Genomic DNA, 25,150 nt, shown 5'->3' with positions numbered 1-25,150 from the left:
CAGTCAACAAAACCTCTTATTAACATTTCCAATCAAGGGCGGCAACTGCTGACCTAAACATTAGCATAAATACTGACCTGCAATTCCAACCTAACTATATTATTTATATCAAATTTCCTTCCAACAGTCCAGAATGAAATAGTCACACATCAAGGACGGTGCATGTTTCAGCAAAAAAAAAAATTAATAAAAAATTAAGAACCACAGTTTTAACCAATCAGATGGCGGTGATTTGGTCGGTCAGTGCAAAACAAAAGCAGCCATCTTCAACGGGCAAAAACACGTCACAGTGATGCTACATATGCGCGCACACATTATTCAATTAACAGTGGAACCTCTAAAGTCAATCTTAACACTTTATTCAAGTTTATTTTTGCTTTTTCTTTGGCATTTTTCCTTGCGATGCCACAGCAGACGGTTTGAAAGTCAACGGCACAGATAGAACAACAAATGGCGTTTACGCTGGAAATATTATTCGCTACGTTAAACATGGATTCTTTCCAGCAATATCTTTATATGAAAGGCTTTAGCAGTATCTCAGTTTTATTACACAGTGGTAAACTTCTCTCTTTACACAAATATGACCATTAAATGTACGTATTGTTTTAATATGAACTGAAAAATTGTCCCAGAACGGATTTCATTTGACCTTAAAGGTTCCACTTTAGCACAGTTCATTCCAATCAGATGAAATTTAAAAAAAAAAAAAAAAAAAAAAAAAAAAAAAAAAAGCTAAATAAATTAATGGTGTAACTGCTTCCTTGGTGGAGGTATATGAACTATGGACTTACTGTATGTCAGTGTTTCTCCCCCTAGCCAGTCTGTTTTTCATGTCTCCCAATTGCAACGCAGGTGAGAATCGTTATCAGGCTTCTCCAAAGCTGGCTGATTAGCTGTCATTGGAATCAGCTGCATTTGGAATTGGGAGACACGGAAAACAGGCTGGCTGGGGGGGGGGGCCTGAGGACCGGAATTGAGAAACACTGCTGTATGTGAGGTCATAATTGGCCACATTGGACTCATAAGTATCTGGGAAGTTGCACAACAACAACAGCAAAAAAAAAAAAAGATGTTGGACACACAAGCTCCTTGGTGAAGGTAATGAATGTTAAAAATCAGTAATTGTTCAAGTTAATCATTTACAAACCTACATCATGTCATATTTGGCCCCGTTGGATGAAAAAAAAAAGCTTCCAGACAGTTGAAAACAAGCAAGAATTATAGAGACGAACTCAGTCCTGACGAAGAAAAGACAAGCTCCTTGGCGGAGGTAATGCATGTTGAACATTAAAGAGTCCTAAATTATGGGCTTTTGCTAAGTAATATCTGGCCTCGGCAAAAAAAAATAAAAAATAAAAAATAAACGCAACAACCCACCGCTAATGATGGAAACAAAAGCTCCTTGATGGGGGTAATAAATGCAAATAATAATAAGATTCTGAAGTTGCTAAATTACGGACCTGTGAAGACATATTTGGCCACCTTGGAGGAAGAAAAACTTGTTTAAGTTGAACACAAACTCCAATAGTAGCTCAAGGCTGATCATGGAAAACACAAAAAAAAGAAAAAAAAAAAGAGAAAAAAACGTCCTTGGCGGAGGTAATGTCATTAATATTTAATCTACTCAATTATTGTCTTAAATTATGTCATATTTGGCCACATGGGACAAAAACGGTACCCAGGAAGTTGAAAACAAACAAACCTCAAGACTAACTCAACAATGATGATGAAAAAAAAAAAAAAAAAAAACAAGCTCCTTGGCAGAGGTAATGTTATTAATATTTCATCTATTGAATTATCGTCTTAAATGTCGGCCACATTGGACAAAAAAAAATTGTCCAAAAAGTTGAAAAAAACAACAACAAAAAAACACTGACACTGATGACACAACTAGTTCCTTGGTGGAGGTAATATATGCCAACAATAGCAATTTGAAGTTGCTAAATTATGGACCTATTGTGTGTCAAGTCATACTTGGTCCTCTTCAATGAAAATAAAATATCCAGTAAGTTGAAAAAAAATTATGACTGATTCACTGTTGATGAAGAACAGACTCCAACTCCTTGGCGTAGGTAATAAATAATCAAAACAATAATCAATGAAATTGCTAAAATATGGACCGAAGTCATATTTGAACTTATTGGACATTAAAAAAAATAAAATAAAAAAAAATATCCCACACTGATGACAACTCAAATTCCTTGGTGGAGGCAACAATTGTTAATACAGAAATAATAACCTCCCAACTAGTATTTCTTTTTTTTTTTTTTTTTTGCTTATTTGACATTTGGCCATAAATGGAGCCAGGAAGTGTCAAACAAACAAACAAAAGACTTAACCCTTTACTATTGGGTTAGTCTTTTATTCGATAAAAATACTAGCTCCCTGGTGAAGGTAATAAATGTTAGTAATGATAATCGTTAAAGTCGCTAAATCATGGACTAACCTTTCGTCGCGTTCGCATTTTGAAGAAATAAACGTATGCAAGCAAACAAACCAGACGGCACTGATGATGGAAACACAAGTTCCTTGGCGGAGGTAATAAAATGTTCACGTTTCAAGCTTTGCCATATTTGGCCTGATTGGACAAAAAAAAAAAAAAAAAAAAAAAAGATCTCCGGGAAGTTGCAAGCAAATCCGGCGTGCATCAGATGTGATCCTCGATGGGGAAGACCAAGCGGGTGCCTCGGCTCAGCAGCTCCTGCTCTCGGGAGTCCAGCTCGCGCTCCAGAGCGTCCTCGGATGTGCTGCCGCCACGTTTGCCGTTGGACTTCCATCCCGCCGTGCCGCCGCGGCCGTCGGCGGACAGCCCGTTGGTGGCGATGGCCGCGTCGCCGAACGTGTAGGACAGGTCGCCGTCGTCGCGGTCCGGGTCCCTCAGCTGCTCCTGGTTCTGGAAGAGGAGATCCGGAGTGGAACGTGAACGTTGGATGGGATTTTACAGCAAATACCAACACCAATAGTTTGATTTAAGGCAAGTGCAACATCAGTACTGTTTTTTTTTTCTTTTTCATAACATATGACACCAAGAATTTGTCTGCTTTTCGAAAAACATTACACCCATCAATTGTCTTTTTTTTTTTTTTTGAAAGTGTGACACCAATAGTTTGTCTTCTTTTTATAAACGTGTGACAACAACAATTTGCCTCCTTTTTCAGAAAGTGTGACACCAATAGTTTGTTTTTCGTTTTAGGAAAGTGTCACACCAATAGTTTTTTTTCTTTTTAGAAATGTGTGACACCAATAGTTTGTCTTCTTTTTACAAATGTGTGACAACAACAATTTGTCTTCTTTTTCAGAAAGTGGGACACCAATAGTTTGTTTTCGTTTTAGCAAAGTGTCACACCAGTAGTTCGTTTTCTTTTTAGAAATGTGTGTCTTCTTTTTCAGAAAGTGCAACACCAATCGTTTATCTTCTTTTTAGGAACAAGTGACAAATTTGTTTTCTTTTTCAGAACGTGCAACACCAATCGTTTGTCTTCTTTTTAGGAACAAGTGACAAATTTGTTTTCTCTTTCAGAACGTGCAACACCAATCGTTTGTCTTCTTTTTAGGAACAAGTGACAAATTTGTTTTCATTTAATGAATGTGTGACACCAATAGTTTGTCTTCTTCTAGAAAGGTGACAAGAACAATTTGTTGTCTTTTCTAAAAGTGTGACACCAATAGTTTGTCTCCTTTTTCAGAAAGTGCAACACCAATAGTTTTTCTTCTTTTTAGGAATATGTAACAAAAACAGTTGGTCTTATTTTTAAGAAAGTGCTTCATTTCAGAACAATTAACAATACATGCATTATACTGAAGCCTCAAGAAATCCTCCATTAACGAGGAAGTATCCTGCTAACGAACAAACAGCTGCACAAACACATTCTTAACAGGCTGGCCTTGGCGGAGGTCTCTGCCCTACTGAGCGACGCTCTGGTTCTATTTCATGCAAAAGTGCATCCGAAGGCCACATGCTGATGACTCGCATTCAGGCATTTCCTGCCTATGTTGTGTTGTGAGGTTTCACACTCTCATTGATGGCTGACGATCAATAGCGGGCCCCGGGGCACAGCTGGACATTGGAAAACAGGCGGGGGCGGGACATTCACGTTGGCAACACACTGGGAGGAGCAACATTAGCATAATACACAAATGTACCACAGGTAAGATGAATAAAATAGACTGCTGGGAATAAATTAATACAGTATATATTTTACTATTTTCATATGACACTAAGCACAGCGTCTTAGAACACTGATCAACACTGAAAGAGTGCAGAGATGCGGAAATAAAAGGGCCTTTTGTGCCCACGCAATGCAAATAAAAAGGCTTCTTGACCATCCATTTTCTCCTTTGTACGCATTTGCTGGCAGGAGGCGGGAACACCCGGACAACGTTGCGATTCTACCCGAGTGTAAAAAGATTCAGTATTCCCAAGGGAAGACTTCCTGAGGCTAAAAAGAAATGGCATTTAGCCTGAAATGTGCTTTTGTTTCTACGCCGCGACATTGTGACGCGTGAAAGCTCATTCATATGCTAGCTTTAGCTACAAGCTAGCTTTAGTTGCGTCACAAAGTCATGGTGTTGTTTGATGGCAATAAACAATCAAGATCATTTATTCAAATTCCAGTCATGTGATGTTAGTATGCTAAATTAGCTGCAATGCTACAAAGCTAAAAGAACACCAAAAATAATAAAAAAATAAACAATAAGCTCATTTATTCGAATTCTAGTTTGTGATGTTAGCATGCTAATTTAGCAATACTACAAAGCTGAAATAATACATCTTTCTATTCTTTTTTTGGGGAAACATCCTGCATTATTCGCTGAGTTTGACAAAAAAAAAAAATGTAATGCTTTGGTGCCTTCTGGTGGCATCTCGGTGTCAAGGAACTGTTGAAGTGAGTTGAGGAGCTTCATTTCAACACTAGCAGACCTTTGCGGCCATTTTGCGGCAACCATAGATAATTACAGTCAAGTACAAACCTGTTTAGAGGGGGCAACAATTAATTGCGTATTTTCTGCATGCGCTGACTGCATGACTAAATGAAAAATAAAATTTCCAAAATAAATCAATTTCTGTAGTGTGGGAAAACAGTGCCCTTGGCCCCAAATAAGAAACAACATAAAGTGCTTGTATAACAAATGCCAATTTGTTGACTGCACTTGGGCACACGCGATTGTGCCCCACGAATTCTGCCTAGCAACAAGTGAGCCCTAGATATTAGGATGTAATCCTCATTAGATCATGGAGTTTATTTGTTGTGTCACATTTTATTTTATTTAGTCACATTTTAATTGACTTAACTGCCTTTATACTTAGCTAAATTTGTTATTGTTTTATTTAATTTGGCACAAAAAGGCCTCCATACCCATGTGGGGGGGGGGGGAGTTGTTGACTGACCTCATAGGCGCGCGGGCTGGTCAGGCAGCTAGCAAGGGGTCCGCAGTAGCCGGGCAGTGTGGAAGCGAGCGGGGGCCCGCTGTGCGTCAGGATGGGCTTCAAGTAGCTGAATGGCTATTAAGGAAATGGACTCACCCACTCCATAAAGTTTTTCATGTCATTTTTGAAGTTCCTGTTCCTGCTTTTCTGCTATGTCACCAAACATTTACCCCCCAAAATGCAGTTTGCAGTCTGAAATACATGGTATGCAATAGTAACAAGACAAAAGTAGGATACTTGTGATCGAAGGTGTACCACATCCTGAAGAGCCAGGCACTCTCCTGTTTGGTTTTGCTCTGCCCTTCAGCCTGGGGGGCATCCTGCACAGTTCACATACAAATAAATGCAGTATATTTTGGGATTTGATGTTTGATGTTCAACGTCACAAAAGCATTCAATATGTCCTGTCTCTTTAAGGACTTGGCCTCCATTTTTTTGTATTTGCCAGGCTTGAAGTATTTTCAAGTCTTCTTCCTCTCTTCAATTGCAGAAGCAGAAGTAAAAGTGTTTGTGTATGTTAGAGACAAAACGTGAGGTCTGGCCTTAAGTCCTGCCTTACTGCGTGATGTGATTGGGACCTGATGGCCGACTGCTTCATGAGTCAAACAATGATTTTCTTTTTTAAATTTTCATTTAATTTATTTCATTTAATACAGCTACATTTAAAAATATATACAATTAAGTCAAAGGAATCCTGTGTTTTCACATCCATCTGTAATTTAATTTAAAAATGTTATTATTAATCATTTATCTAAATGAAATAAACCTAATTGATTAAAATAATAAATCCAAGATAAAATAAATAAAGTAAAGAATAATAAAAACTCAAATAATTAATCAAAAAATAAAATAATGAAATAAATTTAATATAATTTATTTTAAATGAAATAAAAATAGAAATAAAAAAAAAATACAAATAAATTAAACCTGTGAAGGAATTTCTATATTTACCTATTATGTTTTTTATTTTATGAAAAAGGAATGTTCTTTTTTTTTTACGGACAAATGTTAAAAACATTATTTAACCTAAATCTATTTTCTGGAATAGAATTTTAATTAGTTGTTTTTATTGTTACTTGGTTGAAACAACAGCATTAACTAAAAAATTAAGTGGCATTGTTTTTAGGATCAATACATTCATTCAGTCACTCTTACCCAATTAGTCATTTAAAAAAATAATAAAAATCATAAACAGAAAATAGGTTGTCTATGTAAAAATAATAACAACAACTTCATAGCAATATGACCCTCACCCCTTGTAGGACCTGGAAGGTATCCGGACAAGGCTGCGGGTCATGCTCAGGGTCCACTCCCACCCTGCAACCCAGACAGACAAAATCATCGTCTCACAAGGTCTCATTTTTTACATTTACGTTGTATCTTTGCCCTAAATGTAGCGTCATAAAAAAAAGCCACAACATCCTGTTTCATCAACACAAGACTTGTTGTGGTTGACAAACCCAAAACGAGATATTGCAGAGCTTGCAAGAAACAGTGGAAGAGAGTTTAGACAGCAAAAAAATAAATTAAAAAAGAATCCCCATTGAAATGAATTTAAATATCATTAATCCATCCCAGTGAATTGCATTTAATATATTGTGCACATAGAAATAAATTATCTATCTACGATAAGGAAAAATAATATTTTATACATCATGAAATGGAGGAATAGAGTTTTTACTTCTTCCTACTCCTTTTCAAACTTGTATGTGTAATCAATCACATAATTCATTAGATTATGTTGACTACTGTGTCATTTTCTCTTGTGTTGCATTCACTGATGCGCTACCACATTAGCAATAAACACAAAAAATATATATATATACCCATATGTCAAACGCTCACGGGTATAAATAATTCCCCCTCTGGTGTCTCTTACAGCGCGAGGGGATTAAAATCGTCACAAGCAGGATTTTCAAGAGGGGCACTTTTAATTCACATAAACTGGGGAGCAGTCGGCTATAATCTCCCCTTTGGACACGAGCCGAAGAAGACAAGTGCGGCCTTCTATGAACTTCTGCAAACAATGAACAGTAGGAAATTCATGCGGTTGCTTTTAGAGGTTTCCATGACAACCACGCAATAAATATCACTTTGGGATGAAGGAGCTTTTTGTTCTAATTTTCCTCAGCAGCTAATCCAAATTAAAAAGGCGTCCATAAATCCTCCTATAAAAACAATTTTTCAGTATCTCCCACATTAGTTTTACTGAATTACATGAAAGCTAGTGGACATGTCTATCGAGACAGGACACATAAAATCCTGAAAGAGCCATTCCTGAAATTCAACAGGAAGTCCGCCATTCTGGTTTGAAATGGACGCTTTAGACGAATGACCCTAACATGGCCGCTTCAAATCAAAATGGCCTTCCTTTGTTTTGTTTGGCTTTTAGCTGCTTCAAACCAAAATGGCTGACTTCCTGTGTCCTATCAGGTATGGCTTCTGAAGAGTTTTTTGTGGGTCTACTTGTGACAAACATGGCTACTGAATTTCATGTTGCTACTTGAAACTGGCTTTGGGGGCTGCATTTTTTTCCAATCTTAAAACCCATTTCAACCTGCCGATCACAATTTTCGATGGACAAGAATAATTAAATTTACAGGGCTCTAAAAATGTTACTGGGTAATCTTTCAAAAATATTTTCAGTATATATTGTCAGAATATATTGTTTGTATGAAATGGTTTGCATGTGCACATAAATTATCACATGACCAGAGCTGTTTACTTCCTGGTTGCACCTTGAGAAGAAGATGGCTTCCTCAACTCGTTCCAACCTACGTTTTCACCTAGGTGTACATGTTTTTTTTTAAATTATTATTATTTTTTATTTATTATTGATTACTTGAAAGTGCTATCAATGACCTGATTCTCATTTTTATATGTCTAGGGGAAAAAAAGGGATTTAATAAAGGGGCAGCTTGACTCAAGATAAAATCTGTTAGTGTTGAGCTATTACAGTTTTTTAGCTGCTTCAAATAAAAATCAACTTCAGACTTTTTTGTGGCTCTACTCGTGATAGTCATGCATACAGTGCTGAATGTCATGTTGCTACTTGAAAATGGCATCAGGAGCTGATTTTTTAAGCATCTTTGGAGGGCTTTCAGTCAAGCGCTAGCCTTGTAGCATTGAGCTAATACAGGTTTTTAGCGGCTTCAACTCAAAATGGCAGATTTTGTGTTTATTGTCAGGCATACACTTCTTGAGACTTTTTTCTGGGTCTACTCGTGATAGACATGCTTACCGAATTTCAGGTTGCTACTTGAAACTAGCTTCAGGAGCTGATTTTTTTTAAGCATCTTTGGAGGGCTTTCAGTCAAGCGCTAGCCTTGTAGCATTGAGCTAATATAGTTCTTTAGCCGCTTTGAATCAAAATATCAGATTTTGTGTTTATTTTCAGGCATGACTTCTTGAGACTTTTTTCTGGGTCTACTCATGATAGACATGCTTACCGAATTTCAGGTTGCTACTTGAAACTTGCTTCGGGGGCTGAATTTTTTTCAATCTTCAGGAGGGGCCTTTAGTCAAGATCTGGTGAGCTATTACAGTTTTTAGCTACTTCAAATAAAAAATGATAGACTTCCTGTGCCACTTTCAGGGGTGGCTTGGTGAGACTTTTAGTGGGTCTACTCGTGATCGTAGCAAATTCCACGTAGCTCAGTGAAATTGGCTTCGGGGGTCGGATTTTTGTTCATCATGGGGAGGCACACAAACAAGATCTTGGAGTGGTAAAGGGTCATAGAAGGTACAAAAAACAAGCCTGTCATTAGATGAAGACAACTGCAGGGGCCCCTGAGGGGGAGATAAGACACACGTGCATACACAAAGACACGCACACACACATACACACTTATGTAAGAGGGTGCTCCACTGACTTCCCCTCATCCGTTAATCCTGAAAACACCCCCAGGCACCCCCCCCTTCAGTCTCAGCATAGCCATCCGCGATTCCTCATCACGTCCTATTTTGTCTGCGGCCAAAATGGCGGAAGCAGTGTCGAAAGGACGCCTTCCTCTTTCACATCATCCGTACGCGTAAATCACATGTGGGCCGGCCGCCGTGAAAATGACTTTGCCTCCCCTGAGCGGCACAATTGGATGAGATTCAAGAGGAGCAGGTGATTATCACTCATTTTGAGAGGTTATAAATGGATTGGTGTTTACTATTGTGGTGTAGAACTGGCTGGTAATATACAGAGAACTTGTGCTGAAAATTTCGGTTTTGGCCAGGGCTGGACTGGCCACTTGGCATAGAGGGCAGATGCCCGGCGGGCCGGTGTCCTTTGGGGCCGATGGGGTGCTATTCAATGATTATTTTCCTCAATTTTACCCAAAGAGACCGGCCCACAATTTAGAAGGAGCAGCCCATTCATCCATTTACAATATAGATATCAAACAATCAGTGGTAGAGCTACGAAGCCAAGGGCGGTCAGAAAATTGGGCTGGGCCAGGGCCGATTATTTGCGCCAGTCCAGTCCTGGTTTTGGCAAACTATTATCACATTAATAAATTAGGTATGAAATTCTTAAATAATATGCTAAAGAACACTAAAACTGTTGGACTAATAGAACATGTTTGTTGTGATTTTCACAAATCAATACATTTAATATACTTGTATTTTCCTACTTTTCTTGTTTACATAATATTGGTGATTTCTGTCATGGCCACGCAATAATGGTGGTATTACTGTTAGCGGTGGATTAAGTCGAGTAAGTCCCTATTCCCACTACTGCGATCAAGCGCTAAGACCAGCTGACCACCCCGCACACCAAGAGTATAAAAAATCAGAAGACACCATAGACACCTTCACACTCCTAAACCCAACACCATCATCACTGAGATCTTATTTCCCACCACCACTTCCTGTGTTTTATTGTGAAGATACGCCACCTGGTATACTCCCACTTCCCATGTCTATGTCGCTCCAGTGTTTGACCACCATATCTGTGGGAGAACTTGGGTCAATATCACTAGAAAGTGCTTTTGGCGTCCTCACCTCGGTCGGCATGAAAATGTACCAGGGCGATGGAACGCTGATTAAGGATGATCAGTTTTGAAAAATAATAGAATTGTAATTTTTGTCCCTCAATATAGCGATTGTGATTTAACTCACCAATAGAGGGAGTGCTCGAGTTACGTCAGAGTTAGCGATGTAACCCGAATTTCGACTTAAGTTGAATTTCCCCATTAATCAATATTTATATATTCAGTTGCTCAAGTAACAACCAATCACAGCGCAGCTTCAGAAAACAGGTGAGCCGTGATTGGTTGTTGCCTGAGCCCTGAGCAACTGTGATGTCATCTTCAGTCGACAGCATGTGGCAAAATGGCCGCCCCTTAGATGGATAAAAACGGCTGGATTTTGTTTCATAACTCATATTCCACAAATGTAATATTAATCAGAATGTCATGTTTAGACTAGTGAGGTCACACGTAACATATTATTGTCAAGAAATGTTTATGGTTGACTTCTAATGTCTACTCCTAAACCTTTCAGATATTCAAAATATTTGTTCAACAGTCAGCTTGCTAGGTGGATCATGTTGCTAATTGAAGTTGCATCATGTGCTCATTAAAGGCTTACAGGAGCCAAAAAATGTCCACCCTGTCATCGTCTAACTCATCGTCATATATTTTAAGTAAACGCAATAATCAAAATCCCTCCAAAAATAAATAATGACGGCAGTGTGTTTGCGTATCATGACATAAAAGGCAACACACCGCCGCCTTCCTTGGCGGAGGTAATTATCACACCAGCGCTTGGAGCTGCAGGTCCCTGTTGCCGTGGCGACGGGTTCAAGAGGGGGAGATTTTGGCAGAGCTATACGGCAACACAATGGTTCCTCCTCGCACCCAGGCCGCATTACTCATATTAAACACAGCCTCTTTTTTTGCACACGCACGCACATGCACCTAATCCGCTTTCAGAGCCCTCCCGTGTGTGCGTGTGTGTGTGTGTGTGTAGCCATACTAATAATAAGAGGCTGGAAGCAAGCATTAGTCATCTATTTCAGCGATTCATAAAGTGCGCATGCAGGTTGCCTCTAGCAGTACATCAAAGAATCACCTAAGTACAGTTCACATGCATTTAACTTTTTAAATTGAAGTATTTTTCAGTTGCTTTTTCTAAAAAAATATATTTACTGAAATTGTGCATAATGATACAGTGGTACTGGAATATAATAATATGCTATTAAATATAATTTTAAGGATGAAAACCTATGTCTTCTTTTTTGATGAACACTTAGGCCTACTTTTACTGCTCTGCATTATAATGTTGGTCATTATGGTTGTACTTGATGCAAAAAGTTAACAAAACACTGGTTTTAATAATTTGGGGGTGGAGCAGAATGCGGCGCAGGGATTAAAACTATGCAGGAATTCCGAGGGAATTCCGAAGCATAGGGATGAAAATTGAGCACTCTGGCCCCATCTTCAGGATAAACCAATCAGAGAAAGTGTCGCAAGAGCAAGTCTCGCCTCATTGGGCAAATCAAATACAAGCGCTTAACTTTATTTCAAAGCACACAAAGGCGGCAAAAGCTGTTGATGAATAAATGAATAAATAAAAAACCCCGAAAAAAAATACATTCTTACGATTTTTTTTTCTTGATTTTTTTTATGATTCTTGTTATAAAAAAAAAAAAAAAAAAACTTGATAAAATATGACTTAAGAAGAGTCAGATTAAAAAATTTGTGTAAAGAAAATGAATTGTTTTTCAAGAGTAGAATTTATGTTTTAAGTAGTATTTTATTTGAGGAAAAGGCATTCTTATCTCTTATTTTAAAACAATCTAAAAAAATAATAATAAAAAATAAATATGTCTCTCTTAAAAAAAAAAATTCTTTTTGGCATACTACTGTTTTTTATTTTCTTCCTAAAATTAATTCCCATCTCTCTTTCAAGAAATTAAGTATTTTGTTTAAGTAAAATGTTTTTTTTTTTAATATTAAAAAAGACTTTATACTTAAAAAAAAAAATAGTTCATTTCTTGAACAAAGGTGGTATTCATCTGAAACAAATTTTGAAAAATTACTTTTTTTTTCTTGAAGAAAAAAAAGGCAGTAGTAGTTTTTGTTGGGGATGTGTTTTTTGTAATATTATGACTTTTTAAATAAATTATAATCATAATTTATAATAATAAATTATAATACATTTTCTAATATTTTTTTGTTCAATAAATACTACTTTTTTATTGCAAGAATCTAAAGTTTTTCTTGCAAAAAGAAAAGTCTTTTCTTTCAAAAAAAAACAAAATTTAAGAAATATATTTTTTGTGCTAATTTTAAAAGTCATTAATGCTAAGTGTACATTTTTTTTTTTTTTTTTTACAAAAACGTAACTTCATGATTTTGCTTACATAATTCATAATTCGAGAACATTGTGAAATAAAATGCATTTAGTCACCTGATGTGCAACCAAGACAACATGGGTGTGGTCCCGCCTCCGAAGACCCACACGGTGAAGAAGACGATGAGCAGCGTGGTGGTGAAGATCATCTGGCGGGCGTAGGTAGCCGTGTCACGGATGGCCAAGGCAAACGCCATTGCCCCGCGCAGTCCTGTCCATCGGGGGTCACACCATCAAAGACAACATTAAGGACAACTAGTGATGTTAGCCTTCACATCTTATCTTGCTGCCCTTGAAAATTTCGGTCAATTGACACCGAAAACATGTTTTTGGGCCATTAAGTCAATATGAGAGGACAAATGGACACACTAATAATTACCAATAGGAATCCCTCATTGAGATCTTTAATTTGAGGTGTGATTCAATATGGTTTGTTGCAAAAAAGATTTATGACCCTGTTACTCGTCAAAATTGACATGAAGCTTATTTGTGTCGCACTATGAGGGCATCATAACAGAAAAATGGTCATATCTAAAAAGGCCCTATTAAGACCTTTAGTTTGAAATATTACTTGATGTAGTTTCTTTAAAAAAATATATATATGCCCTTGTGACTAGCGAAATTAGACCTAGACATGTTTTTTTTTTTGTTATTGTGTGATAATATCAAGGTATCATGATAAAATAATGTCAAATCTAAAGAGGCCTAATCAAGACCTTTAATTTGACATGCGACTTGATGTTGTTTGCGGCAAATTGATTTTTGAGGTGTTTTGGCGTACCAGCAAACATCATCATGTGCTGGAAGTTTCCTTTGATCTTGTGTCTGCGGCCCAGGTTGAGCAGGAAGGAGAGCGGGTAGATGTTGAAGGCTCGTCCCAGGAAGATGGCAGCCTGAGAGGTGATTGGTTAAGGCATTTTTATGCCAGGGATGTAACAATAAGCGCGATATCGTGATATTGTGATATTAAAACTGCCACAATATCGTCGTCGTCATGTTCATGATATTTAAATGCAACACATCTGTTGAAAAAAAAAAGTCAGGTTGATTTCCATTTGTGCATTTCTAGCACCCTCTGGTGGCTAGTTTTTTTTTTTTAGTGCACTTTAATTTTAATTAGGGATGTTTTAGCCCTTCTATGTTTAAAATCTACACTAATTGTCAGATGAAGGGTAACATAATATGCCTGTGAAGCAAGTCAATGTGGAAGAACTCAATGTGTGCGTGCAGCAACAACATAACGTAATAATAATAACATAATAATAATAAAACATAATAACAATACTGATGTTATATACAAAAGCACAATATTGTGCTTTTTTTTGGTATGAGCTCTTTTTTTTTTTTACAATATTGTGACCTTTTTTAAATATCAGCAACCTCCCTAAAATATCATGATAATTAGCGTATCGTGAGCTTCACATCGTGATAACATCGTATCATGACGTTTGGATATCGTTACATCCTGATTTAAAGAAATAAATCCTTTTACGGCAGCAGCTGTTGAGGATACAAAAGCGCCCGTGATGAAGATGGGGCTGAAAATGTGGTTCTGGAAGGTGAACAGAGCCAAGCCCATGTAGGAGAAGATGAAGTTCTCGGCCAGGAAGTGAAGCACCTCGAAGAGCTGCAATACAAATCACAACGTGGTCACTTCATTAGGTACGCCTTGGCAATTTGATGAGGTCATCAGATTGCCCTAATGTTGTGACCTCTGGGATACTATTGTACTACATTTTTATTATACCTCTCCCAGTGTAGAAAAATATGAACATGTGTATGTAATCCGTGGACTATGACTTAACGGGCTGAACAGCCGCAGTCAGGAGGGATGTCCTGTCAGACGATTGGTGGCGATTAAGGTCACAGCAGGCAGATCGTTGGGCCATCTGGCACGGGAATACTGCCCACTGATGCGTGTGTGTGGTTGTGCATATGGGTTGTCCACCCCAAAAAAAACAAAAAAAACAAGTAATGGTGCCTACCTGCTTTGTACGCTTGGTGGACTCCCCGGAGAGGTTGTTGTAGGTGTAGTGAGCCTGTGTGATGCCGCAGAAAAGCACAGATACCACACCTGCACGAACACGGGGTTATTTGGTGATTAGGCCAACATGTGTGGGCATATTGACAAAATAATTGCACATCTAAGAAGTCGCCATGGAGACCTTTGACATGATTTATGACCTTGGTTCTTGTCAAAAATGACCTGGAGCTGTGTGTGCATTTTAGTGTGTTTTGGTTCTTACACAACAACATAATGACGAAATAATTGGAAAATCTAGGAAGCCATCATTGAGACCTTTGATTAAAGGTATGACTCAATGTGGTTTGTGGCAAATAGATTTATGACCCTCTTAGTGGTCTGACTTGATCATTATAATAATAATGGCAGAATGACAAATGAATTTTCTCGATCTGACACAAAGTTTGTTCTAAGTAAGAAACACTGTTTCAGATTTGCTACGTTCACATCAATATCTTTAATCTGTGACTTGTGGGTTGGGGCAAACTAATTTATGACCTACGCTACTCGTCAAAATTGCCCTGAAACTGCATGTTTTTTTGGGGAGGTTTTTTTTGTTATCACATCTGAATATGAGGGCATAATGGCAAAATAACATTGGATTTTTAAATCCTGCATTGGTACCTTTAATTTGAGGTATGACTCCATTAGGTTTGTGGCTAAATGATTTATGACCCTGCCAATAATTATGATACATTTCTTCACCTGTGAATCCGCAGGCCTCGGCCAACAGGAAGGTGCTCCACGACATGAGGAAGAAGAGGCCCGTCTCCAGCAGGGGGAAGCAGTGCAGCTTGGTGAACTTGGTCACGTGCGAACCAGGATTGTAGTTAAGGAGTTTGACACCGACAATTAGCAGTTGCTAATAAAAACTTAAAAATGACGCTTTGTCTATGTTTATTGTATGGACTTTTTATTTCTTGTTTGCTATTGAAGTACTCCCGAAAAGGATATGAGAGCGGTGACCACCCCCGTGGTGGCGCCCATCATGAAGGAGCCGCTGAAAATTCCCAGGAAAACCCCCACGGACTTGAAGAAGGCCGAAGCGTCAAACGTGTGCGTGTTGGCGCCGCGAGGTTGGTAGGCCACGATGGAGCTGACAGTCACAATTGGGGTGGGGGGAATGATAATTTGTTTGGTTTATTTTTTTATGCTTTTTATTTTAACTAATACTTACTCATCATCATGCTGCATGGGTTCAATGTTCAGTAAGACAACACAAGGTGTGTTATGCAAACTTGCCTTTAGAGGGAGCCAGAGTACTGTAAGTCTCTCAATACTAATTGGATTTTTTTTTTTTAAATGTACTATACTGTATTTTTTTTTTCATATTTTAAACAGACGTTTTAAACTGTTTAGGGCTTGTACTGTATTATTATTTTTTTAATTATTTTTTTTTTCAAAATTCTATTAATTATTAATATTAATGAATCAGTATTAATCTATTAACTCTATATATTTTTAATGGATTTTGATTGTTTTAGGATTACTGATTAAGTAAACTGATGTGTTTTAAATCAAACATTATTTGAGGTTTTTTTTTGGTATTACATTCTTTATTTATTATACTTTATGGTTTAGATTATTATTCTTTGCATATTTTTGGTATTAGAATTAGGAATAATAGAAGCCTAGAATTGGTTGGGGGGATTGAAAATGTTTTCGGGCTCATGATATGACTTTTAATTTCATGATATGACTTTTTTAATTTCATTTGTATTTTAGATATTATTATTTGTATGTATTTTTAATTGTTTAGTTTTTTTTTTTTTTTATGTAGCAACTAGCAAGCCTGTTTTGGCAAAGTCGGGGGAATGCTTTTCGAGGTGCTGCTTGGTGCAAAAAGTTTGCGAAAGAAGCAACTCACGAGGACAGCACGATGGCCACCGCATCGTTCATGACGCTCTCGCCGAACAGCAGCGCGTATAGGTCGCCGTCAGCGTGCAGCTCGTTGAAGATGGCCAACACCGTCACTAAAACATTGGGGGGGGATGTTTGTTTTATTCTACCATTCGACATAATTTTTTAATAAACTCCAAGTGAAAAGTGAAAGTTGCCTGGGTCGGTGGCGGAGATGATGGCGCCAAAGAAAAGACAGTCGGTGTAGTAGAACTTGTCGCTCAGCTGGCCGACCACTTGCATCAGTTTGACCACGCCGTACATCAGATTCCTGCCATGACAATGCAAAATATTACATTCATCATTAATTTGGTACGAATTTAGACTTGGGCGCCTTCAGTGTAGTGCTGCAACATGCAAGGAGAAGAGGCAGAGAAGGTCACCAACTAAACTCCAGTAATAATAAATTCCAGTGTTCGTTTGTTCACATAGAACGGAGAGTAATAAATGCCTGAGTATGTTGTATGTTCTGTTTGTATGTGTTGCTGCAGCACTTTTTTAAAGTAGTAGTTGTGTGAAAATTTTGCATTATCATCACATCTATGCTAATTTACACTAGCCCATCTATGGAAATTTGTGTTCATTAGGAGGATTAATATATGCATTCAATACATAAATATATTACAAAGCAATAAGAATAATGATAAGCTACTATACCATAAATTTAATTAAATCTAATTAAATACAATTATCTGAATTGAAATATGATATTTAAAATTAAAATAAAATTCATGTATATATTTTTAATTGTATTACACACGTCATAAAAGTACATAATTAATCCACTGAAGTGTGAAGGTGTCCAACAACACTTTTGCTCATTTAAAAATAATAATAATAAATAAATAAATAAATAATAAAAACAAAACCCTCGTGGACTCTCACCCAATCACGAAACAGGATACAGCCGTGCCCAGGAATGCGTAGGTGAGAATAGAGCCCAGATTCCTGAAGAAGTGTTTCTAAGGGGGGGGGGGGGGGAAAGCGGAAGAAGAAAAGTGCTTAGTCAGGGAAAAGATTCCGTTATTTACATGCAGGATATGTGTGCCGGATGTGCGAACAGAATGTCAGCAAAAACTATGTGACCGTTTTGTGTGCGTGTGCGTGTGCGTGTATGCGTGCGTGTGTGTGCGTGTGTTAAGCGGGGCATGTGAGGGTATGCACACATGATGGTCCAAATTGGCAAGTTTTAGATCAAACACCAGCACATCTTTATGTGACCTTTAACCCTGTCAACCACTTATGTAATGGTTTGCAAGGGCAATTTATTTCACTGATACCTTGACTTACAAGTGCTCCAGAATCTGTACCCCCCCCCCCGTTACAATTACTACAAGTAGGGTCAACCAAATGGATAAGAACTACAAATATGGCCGCCTGAGAAATAGAAAGTGTTTAACGCGACCCCACGGTTCAGTGCCTAAAAATGTAGCCTTGCAACAAATCGCCTGTAAGGACACGCTCCCCCCAAAACACGGGCAAACGTCCAAGGCAGACATTTGTGTGTGCGTGTGTGCCTGCATGAGAGCGAATGAAAACAACAAAAAGACATCTGCTCCAGAAAAAGAACACTTGACTAACACTTTGCGGTTTACACAGTCAGTGAACGCTTCACTTGGCTGACCTTCTGTCCAGTGGAGCCACCTGAAACCTCATATTGCAATTGTAAAAAAAAAAAATACCATTTATCCAGTTTGCGAATTACTGTGAATGAACGTGAATAAACCACAAATTTCCTAAAGTGAATTTTGGCTCTTGATAGGGAACTTCAGTATATTCATGGGCTTTCAAACAGCCACATAATACAGAATATGATATCAATCTTTTACAGTAATACAGTAAGTCATAACAATCCAACAAATCCTTTTTTGAATGCCTCCATACGCGTTGTTGAAAGCAGTTATAGATAAAAGAGGAGCGATTGAGTCCCCTTTCAACAGTAGATCACAGACGTCATGATCACAGCTTGCATGACGTCACACATGTTTGCTACAAGCTAAGTTAGTTTGAAAGCAAACAAGCAGCAGTAGCATATCCGGTTGACAAGTAACATGCATCCAGAAAGATTAGTTCAATTCTCCTCTAACATTTACATCCGTGTCACTTCTAAGCGCTGAACAACAACCACAACGTAACGCTGCTATGGAACACCGCTATATAACCATCACAAGTAACCATCACATGTAACTGTCACAGTGTAGCCATCACTATATAACCGTAATGATGAAACTGTCACAATCTTACTGTCACAATATTACTGTCACGATATAATCATGATATAACCGTCACTATAGGCCCGTCACGATGTAAGTGTTACCATATAACCGTCACGATGTAACCGTCACTATGTAACCGTCACGATGTAACGTAACGTCACTATATAACCGGCGTCACGATGAAACCGTCATGATGTAACTGTCACCATATAATCGCCACGATGAAACCGTCATGATGTAACCGGCACTATATAACCGTCACGATGTAACCGTCAAGATGTAACCGTTAGCATATAACCGTCACGATGTAACCGTCACAACATAACGTCACTATACCGTCGTCACTACGAAACTGTCATGATGTAACTGTCACCATATAATCGCCACGATGAAACCGTCATGATGTAAGCGGCACTATATAACCGTCACAACGTAACCGTCACAACGTAACGTCACTATACAGTCGTCACTACGAAACCGTCATGATGTAACTGTCACCATATTTCCGCCACGATGAAACCGTCATGATGTAAGCGGCACTCTGCAACCGTCACTTGGTAAACTACAACACTGTCACTTTGCAACCGTCATGATGTACCTGTCACAATGTAACTGCCACTAACGCTGCATTCGAGGGAGTTGGGAAATTGGAAAAAATCCCACTTGCATTCTCCCAGTTCCGACCTCAAAGCGTTTGCGGGAAATTTAAACGACAACGATGCCTGATTACGATAAACTGCTTGTTATTATGGTCAGTCCAAATCTCACAAAGTTACTTTTTTCAGTTAACTAAATTACTGTAATAATAAATAAATAGATAAAAGTGTTTATAATCGTGTAAATTATGTGAGTGACATCAGATTTAAACCGGTCGGTTAAGTCGGGGTCCTTTTTTTTCACAACTTCAAAGGGGCGTTCCCGTGCATACTTCCTGGTATGAAGTCGGAAAAGTCCGACTTCCCACGTTCCTCGAATGCGACATAAATAGCCATCACAAAGTAACCGTCACCACCATCTTGTAATGCTACGATTTAACACTAACATTAGGAACCGGACGAGAGTAAATGAGAAGTAGGTTACCAAGCATTGTTACGTGCATAGCTAGGCTGATGATTGGTTGACAGAGAACGGTCACTTCCAGAATGGGAGGAACACATTGATGTCTAAGTGTTCCATCTCACCTTCTTCAGGCTGTAGCCGGCGTGGAAAATGATGGGCGGCAGCAAGATGTTGAAGAAGACTTCCGGGTCAAAGGTCACCTACGAGAAGAAGCGAGAACGGAAGGTCAGCGGAAGAGGTGGCCATTTTGTTTCATCTTTCATCGCCGTCGCGAGGTCACCTTGCGCAGCATGTCGTTCTGCTCCACGTTGTGAATGTCGCGCGAGTCGATCTGGCCTTTCAGCGTGTACTCGAAGAACTTGCCGCTGACGTTGAGCAGTAGGCTGCTGCTGGCGGGCCCCTTGGCCAGCGCGCAGCTGGGCGGGCTCCTGTTGCGGTAGCTGGTGGCGGGGATGCCGTAACGCAGGATGACGCCCACCAGCAGGCCTACGGGACGGATGGGGGGAGTTAAACAAATATCTTATCATAACACAACATATGTCCAATATTTAGCCATCTATCCAGTGCATACCAATCTTACAGTATGTCCAACATCTACCTCTGGGGTCAAATAGAAAGTGAATGTTTCATCTCATTGTATAAACACATCATGCACACACACATACAGAGACTGAGTACAAACATATAAACTGTTTACAAGCGCAGAAAAGTAAAAGTCTTTTGTGTTTCCCAAAAACGCTCCAAACAACCAATGAAGTCATCTGTTTTTTATCTGGTTAATGAGTGTTGGCTTTGTGCACTTGGACCAGAAAAGCACTCGCCGGCCCCCTACCACCCTGCCTGCCATGACATGGTCATTAACAAACAAAGGGCTTTAATCAAAATCCAAATTGATTAATCAATTCGGATTTTGAGGTGTGTCTCAAAATCTTTGTCCTCCAATGGATACTAACATAATTCCGCTTAATGAAAAAAAAAAAAAGTATAGATATCTGTTTACCAACGTAAAAGTCGTCAGAAAAACAAATAGTAACGTACTGCTAAATACAGTATTTGTACTTCGTTACATCCCACCATTAGTCGAGTACAGTATTCTGGTTATTTCCCCCAACTGGGACCAGCTGCACGTCTCACCGTAAATCATCGCCAGGCCGGTTTCGTGCAGGAAGCGTACGCGCCGGTGCTTGAAGAGCCATATGGTGAGGATGGTGAGGGTGAGAAGCAGGATGAAGGTCAGCAGATTGACGCTGTCCTGCCGGTGGCTCTCCTCGGCTTCCTTCTCCGTGGCGAGGTCCTCCAGCGCGGCGGCGGCGACGTCCTCCTGGCCGGATGCCGCCATCACCTTCATCCTCATCATCATCATCATCATCAGCAACATCATCATCGCCGTCATCATTATCGTCGTCGTCGTCGTCGTCTTCGTCGTCGTCGCGAGGATTACGACCATGGCGCTAAGAGGATGCGGCACACTCGACGACCTCTACGACATGTCAATGCGGGTGAGCACGCAGCGAGAGCCCGCTTGACTCGCAGCCACACGCCGGTCTGCTCTGCCGGTTTAAAGGCGCAGTAGACGAGCGACTCCTTGTATGGGTGAGGGGAAGGAGGGGGGGGGGTGTTTTGGGGGAGGGGGCGGAGCCACGTTTGCCAGTCCTGTGCTGTACGGAGACAACATCACCCCCAGGCTCAGGCAACTGAGTCATGGTTTTTTTTTTAGGGGGGTGATTTTGCAATAGTCCTTTTCAAAGCAGGAAACTCACATGATGGACTTTGTCTCCTGCAACAGTAATGAAAGAAACAGCTTGTTAGTGATGTCACAGATAGATAGATAGATAGATAGATAGATAGATAGATAGATAGATAGATAGATAGATAGATAGATATGATAGACTTTGAATAACGTTTCTAGAGATGGTCGACATAAAATGTGGTATGCTTTTGGAGGATTATGAGGCACAGTGTGTAGAAAGGTTGGATTTTTAATGTTCATTCATTAAAAAAAACACGATTAATTTCAATTATATGCAAAAAAATATGTTCTATCACATCAACGTACATTTTTTTTATATAATCATAGGTCTAGTAATCGCTAATTATATGGGTCACGCCTCAATTTACAATTTGATTTTCAATCCATTTTATGTATTACCAGTAGCATTATCTTCGTAGAGGCAGAAGCTTTGAAACTTTTGATACAAGTCTTGCACTCTGGATTGTGTATAGAGTTTTTAAAATGGTTTCTCGTTATATTTCATCACTTCAACACTTGTAATTTGATGACACGACACTTCGTATTTTGTACTCTGTATTCATGTGTTGCTTCATTGTTTGCCATTTCAACTTTGGGGATATTAGCATAGTGCTAAATCTGGAGCCGCCATCTTTTAATGTTACTGCACATTGTCCTTTAACTCAAATCAAACTAAACCATTGTTGCGGTGACGGTGGAGTGAACATGAGCGAGAAATATGCATCCACTTCGCAACACTTTTAAGATCATATAATTAAAATGAAATGCAAGGCTAAAGGTGTTATCGTGACTATTTGGTTTTATGGAGCTTGCGACACACTGCCGCTGCTTGACTCATTTACAGGAAGCCATGCAGGCTTGCATACCTGACATACAATCCTATCCAACCACAGTGCAGAAAAATCCCAACCCACAGCAGCTTCATCTGGCTTCTATTTGTGACTAACTTTTACTTAACTTGACCCACTACAGAAGCTTGTCTGACCTTGATTTAAGGAAATGACAGCATACATTAAGCAGTTTTGGCTGCAAGGCAAGCTGGCTGAGTGAATAGTAAACAGAGGAGAAATGGCTCGTCCATGGCTGAATTCTTCACACCTTAATTTGCCTAATGTGAAAGTTAAATAGCAGCTGGGGGTTGTTTGGTTACATAGGGTGAAAGGAGGTTGGATGGAAAAGAGGGCCTGTTTTGAAAACAAAAACATCCTGCACATCCACACGTGGATTACCTATTATTAGAGTTAACAAGTAGCTTAAGTTGCAAAGTAATCAGCTTGAGGCGTTGGTTTTGCTGATTTTGCATTCTTGTATTACAGGATTCCAGCAATGTTTGCCATTATATTATTCATTATTTTATTATCTAAATTCCGTATATTGACGGTGTTGTACCTACTTTTTTTTTTTTTTTTAAGTACAACAGCTGCTTCTCATTGTGAAGGAAACGCCCAGGGAGGCGTGACAACGTGGGAATTAAGGTGCATTTTGTGGTAAGCGGTAGATGTGATTTTTTTTTATACATTCATTCTGTTTAATATTTAATATTCTGTTCAATTATGTGACTATTGCAACACTTTAAATTAATATGATGATATTAAATGGTGTATCGATGCATGACAAGGTTATCATACAGGAAAAATACATTATTTTTAAGATGATAGAAATAAAATAATTTGAGTACCTTGAATGGTTAGGATGGTTTTTTTTTTATTACTACATAAAATAAAGTATTTCAATTATTTATTTAATTATTAAGAAATGTAAGTAATTGCATTTTAATCCTAAAAAAACACATTATCAAAAATAAATCCTCAATTTTACTTCCTTATTAAGTCGTCTCTGAATGCATCACAAGTGACACACCCAACCGCCATCGAATCGAGTGCTGTGATTGGCTTCTGTACCACCCTACTCTGCGCTGATTGGTTGACAAATCCAGAAGGGGAAACGGGAAGAGAAAAAAAAAATCGTGTCAAACTAAAACCTCACGCAATCTTGTGCCACACGTAACTTACCTGTAAAACCCGTCAAACACAAAACAAGAAGGATACAAAATGGGGTGCTTCTTCTCGAAAAAATCCAGGCGAAAGTCGTCGGAAAAGGAAGATGGGACGCCCACGGCGACGACGGTGGAAACTACGACGACAAGCAACGCGGTTCCCCTTGGCAACAACACGGACGAGGCGGCACCGAAGCAGTACAGCTGGGACAAGAGAGAAAAGGTTCGCCACATTTTCTCATGTTCTGCTTTTGAAATGCACACCAGCAAAGCGACTCTTGAAAACTTGAATCACGTGCAATAATAATGGCTACGTTAAGTGTCGCTGTGGTGACGTTGACGTGTCAACCTGACACTTTTTTTTTTTTGCAAATGGCGAATGACTCGATTGATGCGTGTTAAAATTGGCACACATTTGAGTTCTACCTGCCTCTCGTAACCTTCAGGTGCACTCGATTGAGCTCAATTCTTGGCTACAAGGCTTGGACTTTTACACTCGAGCCATCTCATTTTTTTCTCTCTCGCTCACTCCACGTAACCGGTTTTAAGACCATTATGGGATTACAAAATGCACGTTGTTAACCGCATTTAACCTGACCGACACTTAAACTTCGGGGTCGGTGACATAACCTTCCGTTTATTGCAGTGCTACTGCATATTAATAAGATGCAAGATTCGCTCTTCAAAGGAAGACTCTTAAATGTTTGCTTAGCTAAATCCAGGTGGTGATTTATTTCTAGTTTCCATGCTGTATTCTAAATTTAATAATGATTTTTATAAAATGGAGCGTCACGATTGCTGACAATCGTGTCAACTATTCTGTCCAGAAATACATATTTGCACCGGAAATTGTTATTTAGTGATGCTCATTGATGATTCCATTGAAATTGAATTTTAAATTTAATCTCATAGATTTGACATTTCTTGAAATTATGACACTTTTCATGTAAGATTTTGACGACTGTGTTTTCCTCTCAAAAATATTACTTTTTCTAGAAAACGTACTTTTAAATAATATATATATATATTAACATGTTTCTTGTAAGATTACTATTTTTTCATTTCTTTGTCAGCAAAAAAAGTTACATTTTCTTTTCATAACAACATAAAACAAATTCTTACACCTTTTTCTTGTAAGATTGACTGTTATCTCAGAAATAGAGAGCATTTTAGAGAAAATATACTACAATATTGATTTAGTTTAGTTTTTCAAGATGTGCCATTGTTAGGGTGATTTCAATTTGACATATGAGCGCTAGTTGGTGGCAGCGAATTCAGTTTTGTAGCTAGTGAACAAATTTTTTGTATCATAAATCTTGTAACAGATTAATGTATTGCTTGTTTGTTAAATAATATATGGGAGGAGGTCCTTGAAAAAAAAAAATTCTAAAAATAAATGTTGAAGTCATTGAGCCCTCATATTTGTCTTGAC

General features: G+C 38.7%; 2 protein-coding genes across 2 annotated transcripts in view; one reads left to right on the top strand and one right to left on the bottom strand.

The window, feature by feature from the left end:
* Nucleotides 1-349: 349 nt before the first annotated feature.
* slc9a7 (solute carrier family 9 member 7) lies at nucleotides 350-24,013 on the bottom strand. Its single transcript, XM_077535112.1, has 16 exons — nucleotides 21,107-24,013; nucleotides 20,253-20,458; nucleotides 20,095-20,172; nucleotides 17,583-17,659; nucleotides 16,856-16,968; nucleotides 16,666-16,771; nucleotides 15,753-15,894; nucleotides 15,504-15,609; nucleotides 14,761-14,849; nucleotides 14,289-14,402; nucleotides 13,557-13,668; nucleotides 12,833-12,986; nucleotides 6,682-6,745; nucleotides 5,666-5,748; nucleotides 5,390-5,495; nucleotides 350-2,893 (listed from the first exon to the last, which is right to left on the bottom strand). Exons 1-16 carry the CDS (start codon nucleotides 21,417-21,419, stop codon nucleotides 2,648-2,650), a joined length of 2,109 nt encoding a protein of 702 aa, XP_077391238.1. The 5' UTR covers nucleotides 21,420-24,013; the 3' UTR covers nucleotides 350-2,647.
* rp2 (RP2 activator of ARL3 GTPase) overlaps nucleotides 23,664-25,150 on the top strand; it is a 5,790-nt gene continuing 4,303 nt past the window's right edge. Inside the window, exon 1 of the mRNA XM_077535107.1 lies at nucleotides 23,664-23,941. Coding sequence (XP_077391233.1) covers nucleotides 23,774-23,941 — 168 coding nt within the window. The 5' untranslated portion in view covers nucleotides 23,664-23,773. The remainder of the gene's footprint in view (nucleotides 23,942-25,150) is intronic.

The sequence above is a fragment of the Festucalex cinctus genome, chromosome 10 (assembly GCF_051991245.1).
Source record: "Festucalex cinctus isolate MCC-2025b chromosome 10, RoL_Fcin_1.0, whole genome shotgun sequence".
In the NCBI taxonomy this organism is placed as follows: domain Eukaryota; kingdom Metazoa; phylum Chordata; class Actinopteri; order Syngnathiformes; family Syngnathidae; genus Festucalex; species Festucalex cinctus.
This window is presented reverse-complemented; position numbering and strand designations above follow the sequence as displayed.

What these genes read in the sequence shown, in the direction of transcription:
- slc9a7 (XM_077535112.1), bottom strand. Translation starts at nt 21,419, where the DNA reads ATGGTCGTAATCCTCGCGACGACGACGAAGACGACGACGACGACGACG. An exon ending in CCACCAAGCGTACAAAGCAG is followed by an intron (nt 14,403 to 14,760) that starts GTAGGCACCATT and finishes TTTGTATTGCAG; the next exon opens with CTCTTCGAGGTGCTTCACTT. An exon ending in GCACATGATGATGTTTGCTG is followed by an intron (nt 12,987 to 13,556) that starts GTACGCCAAAAC and finishes CCCGATGGACAG; the next exon opens with GACTGCGCGGGGCAATGGCG.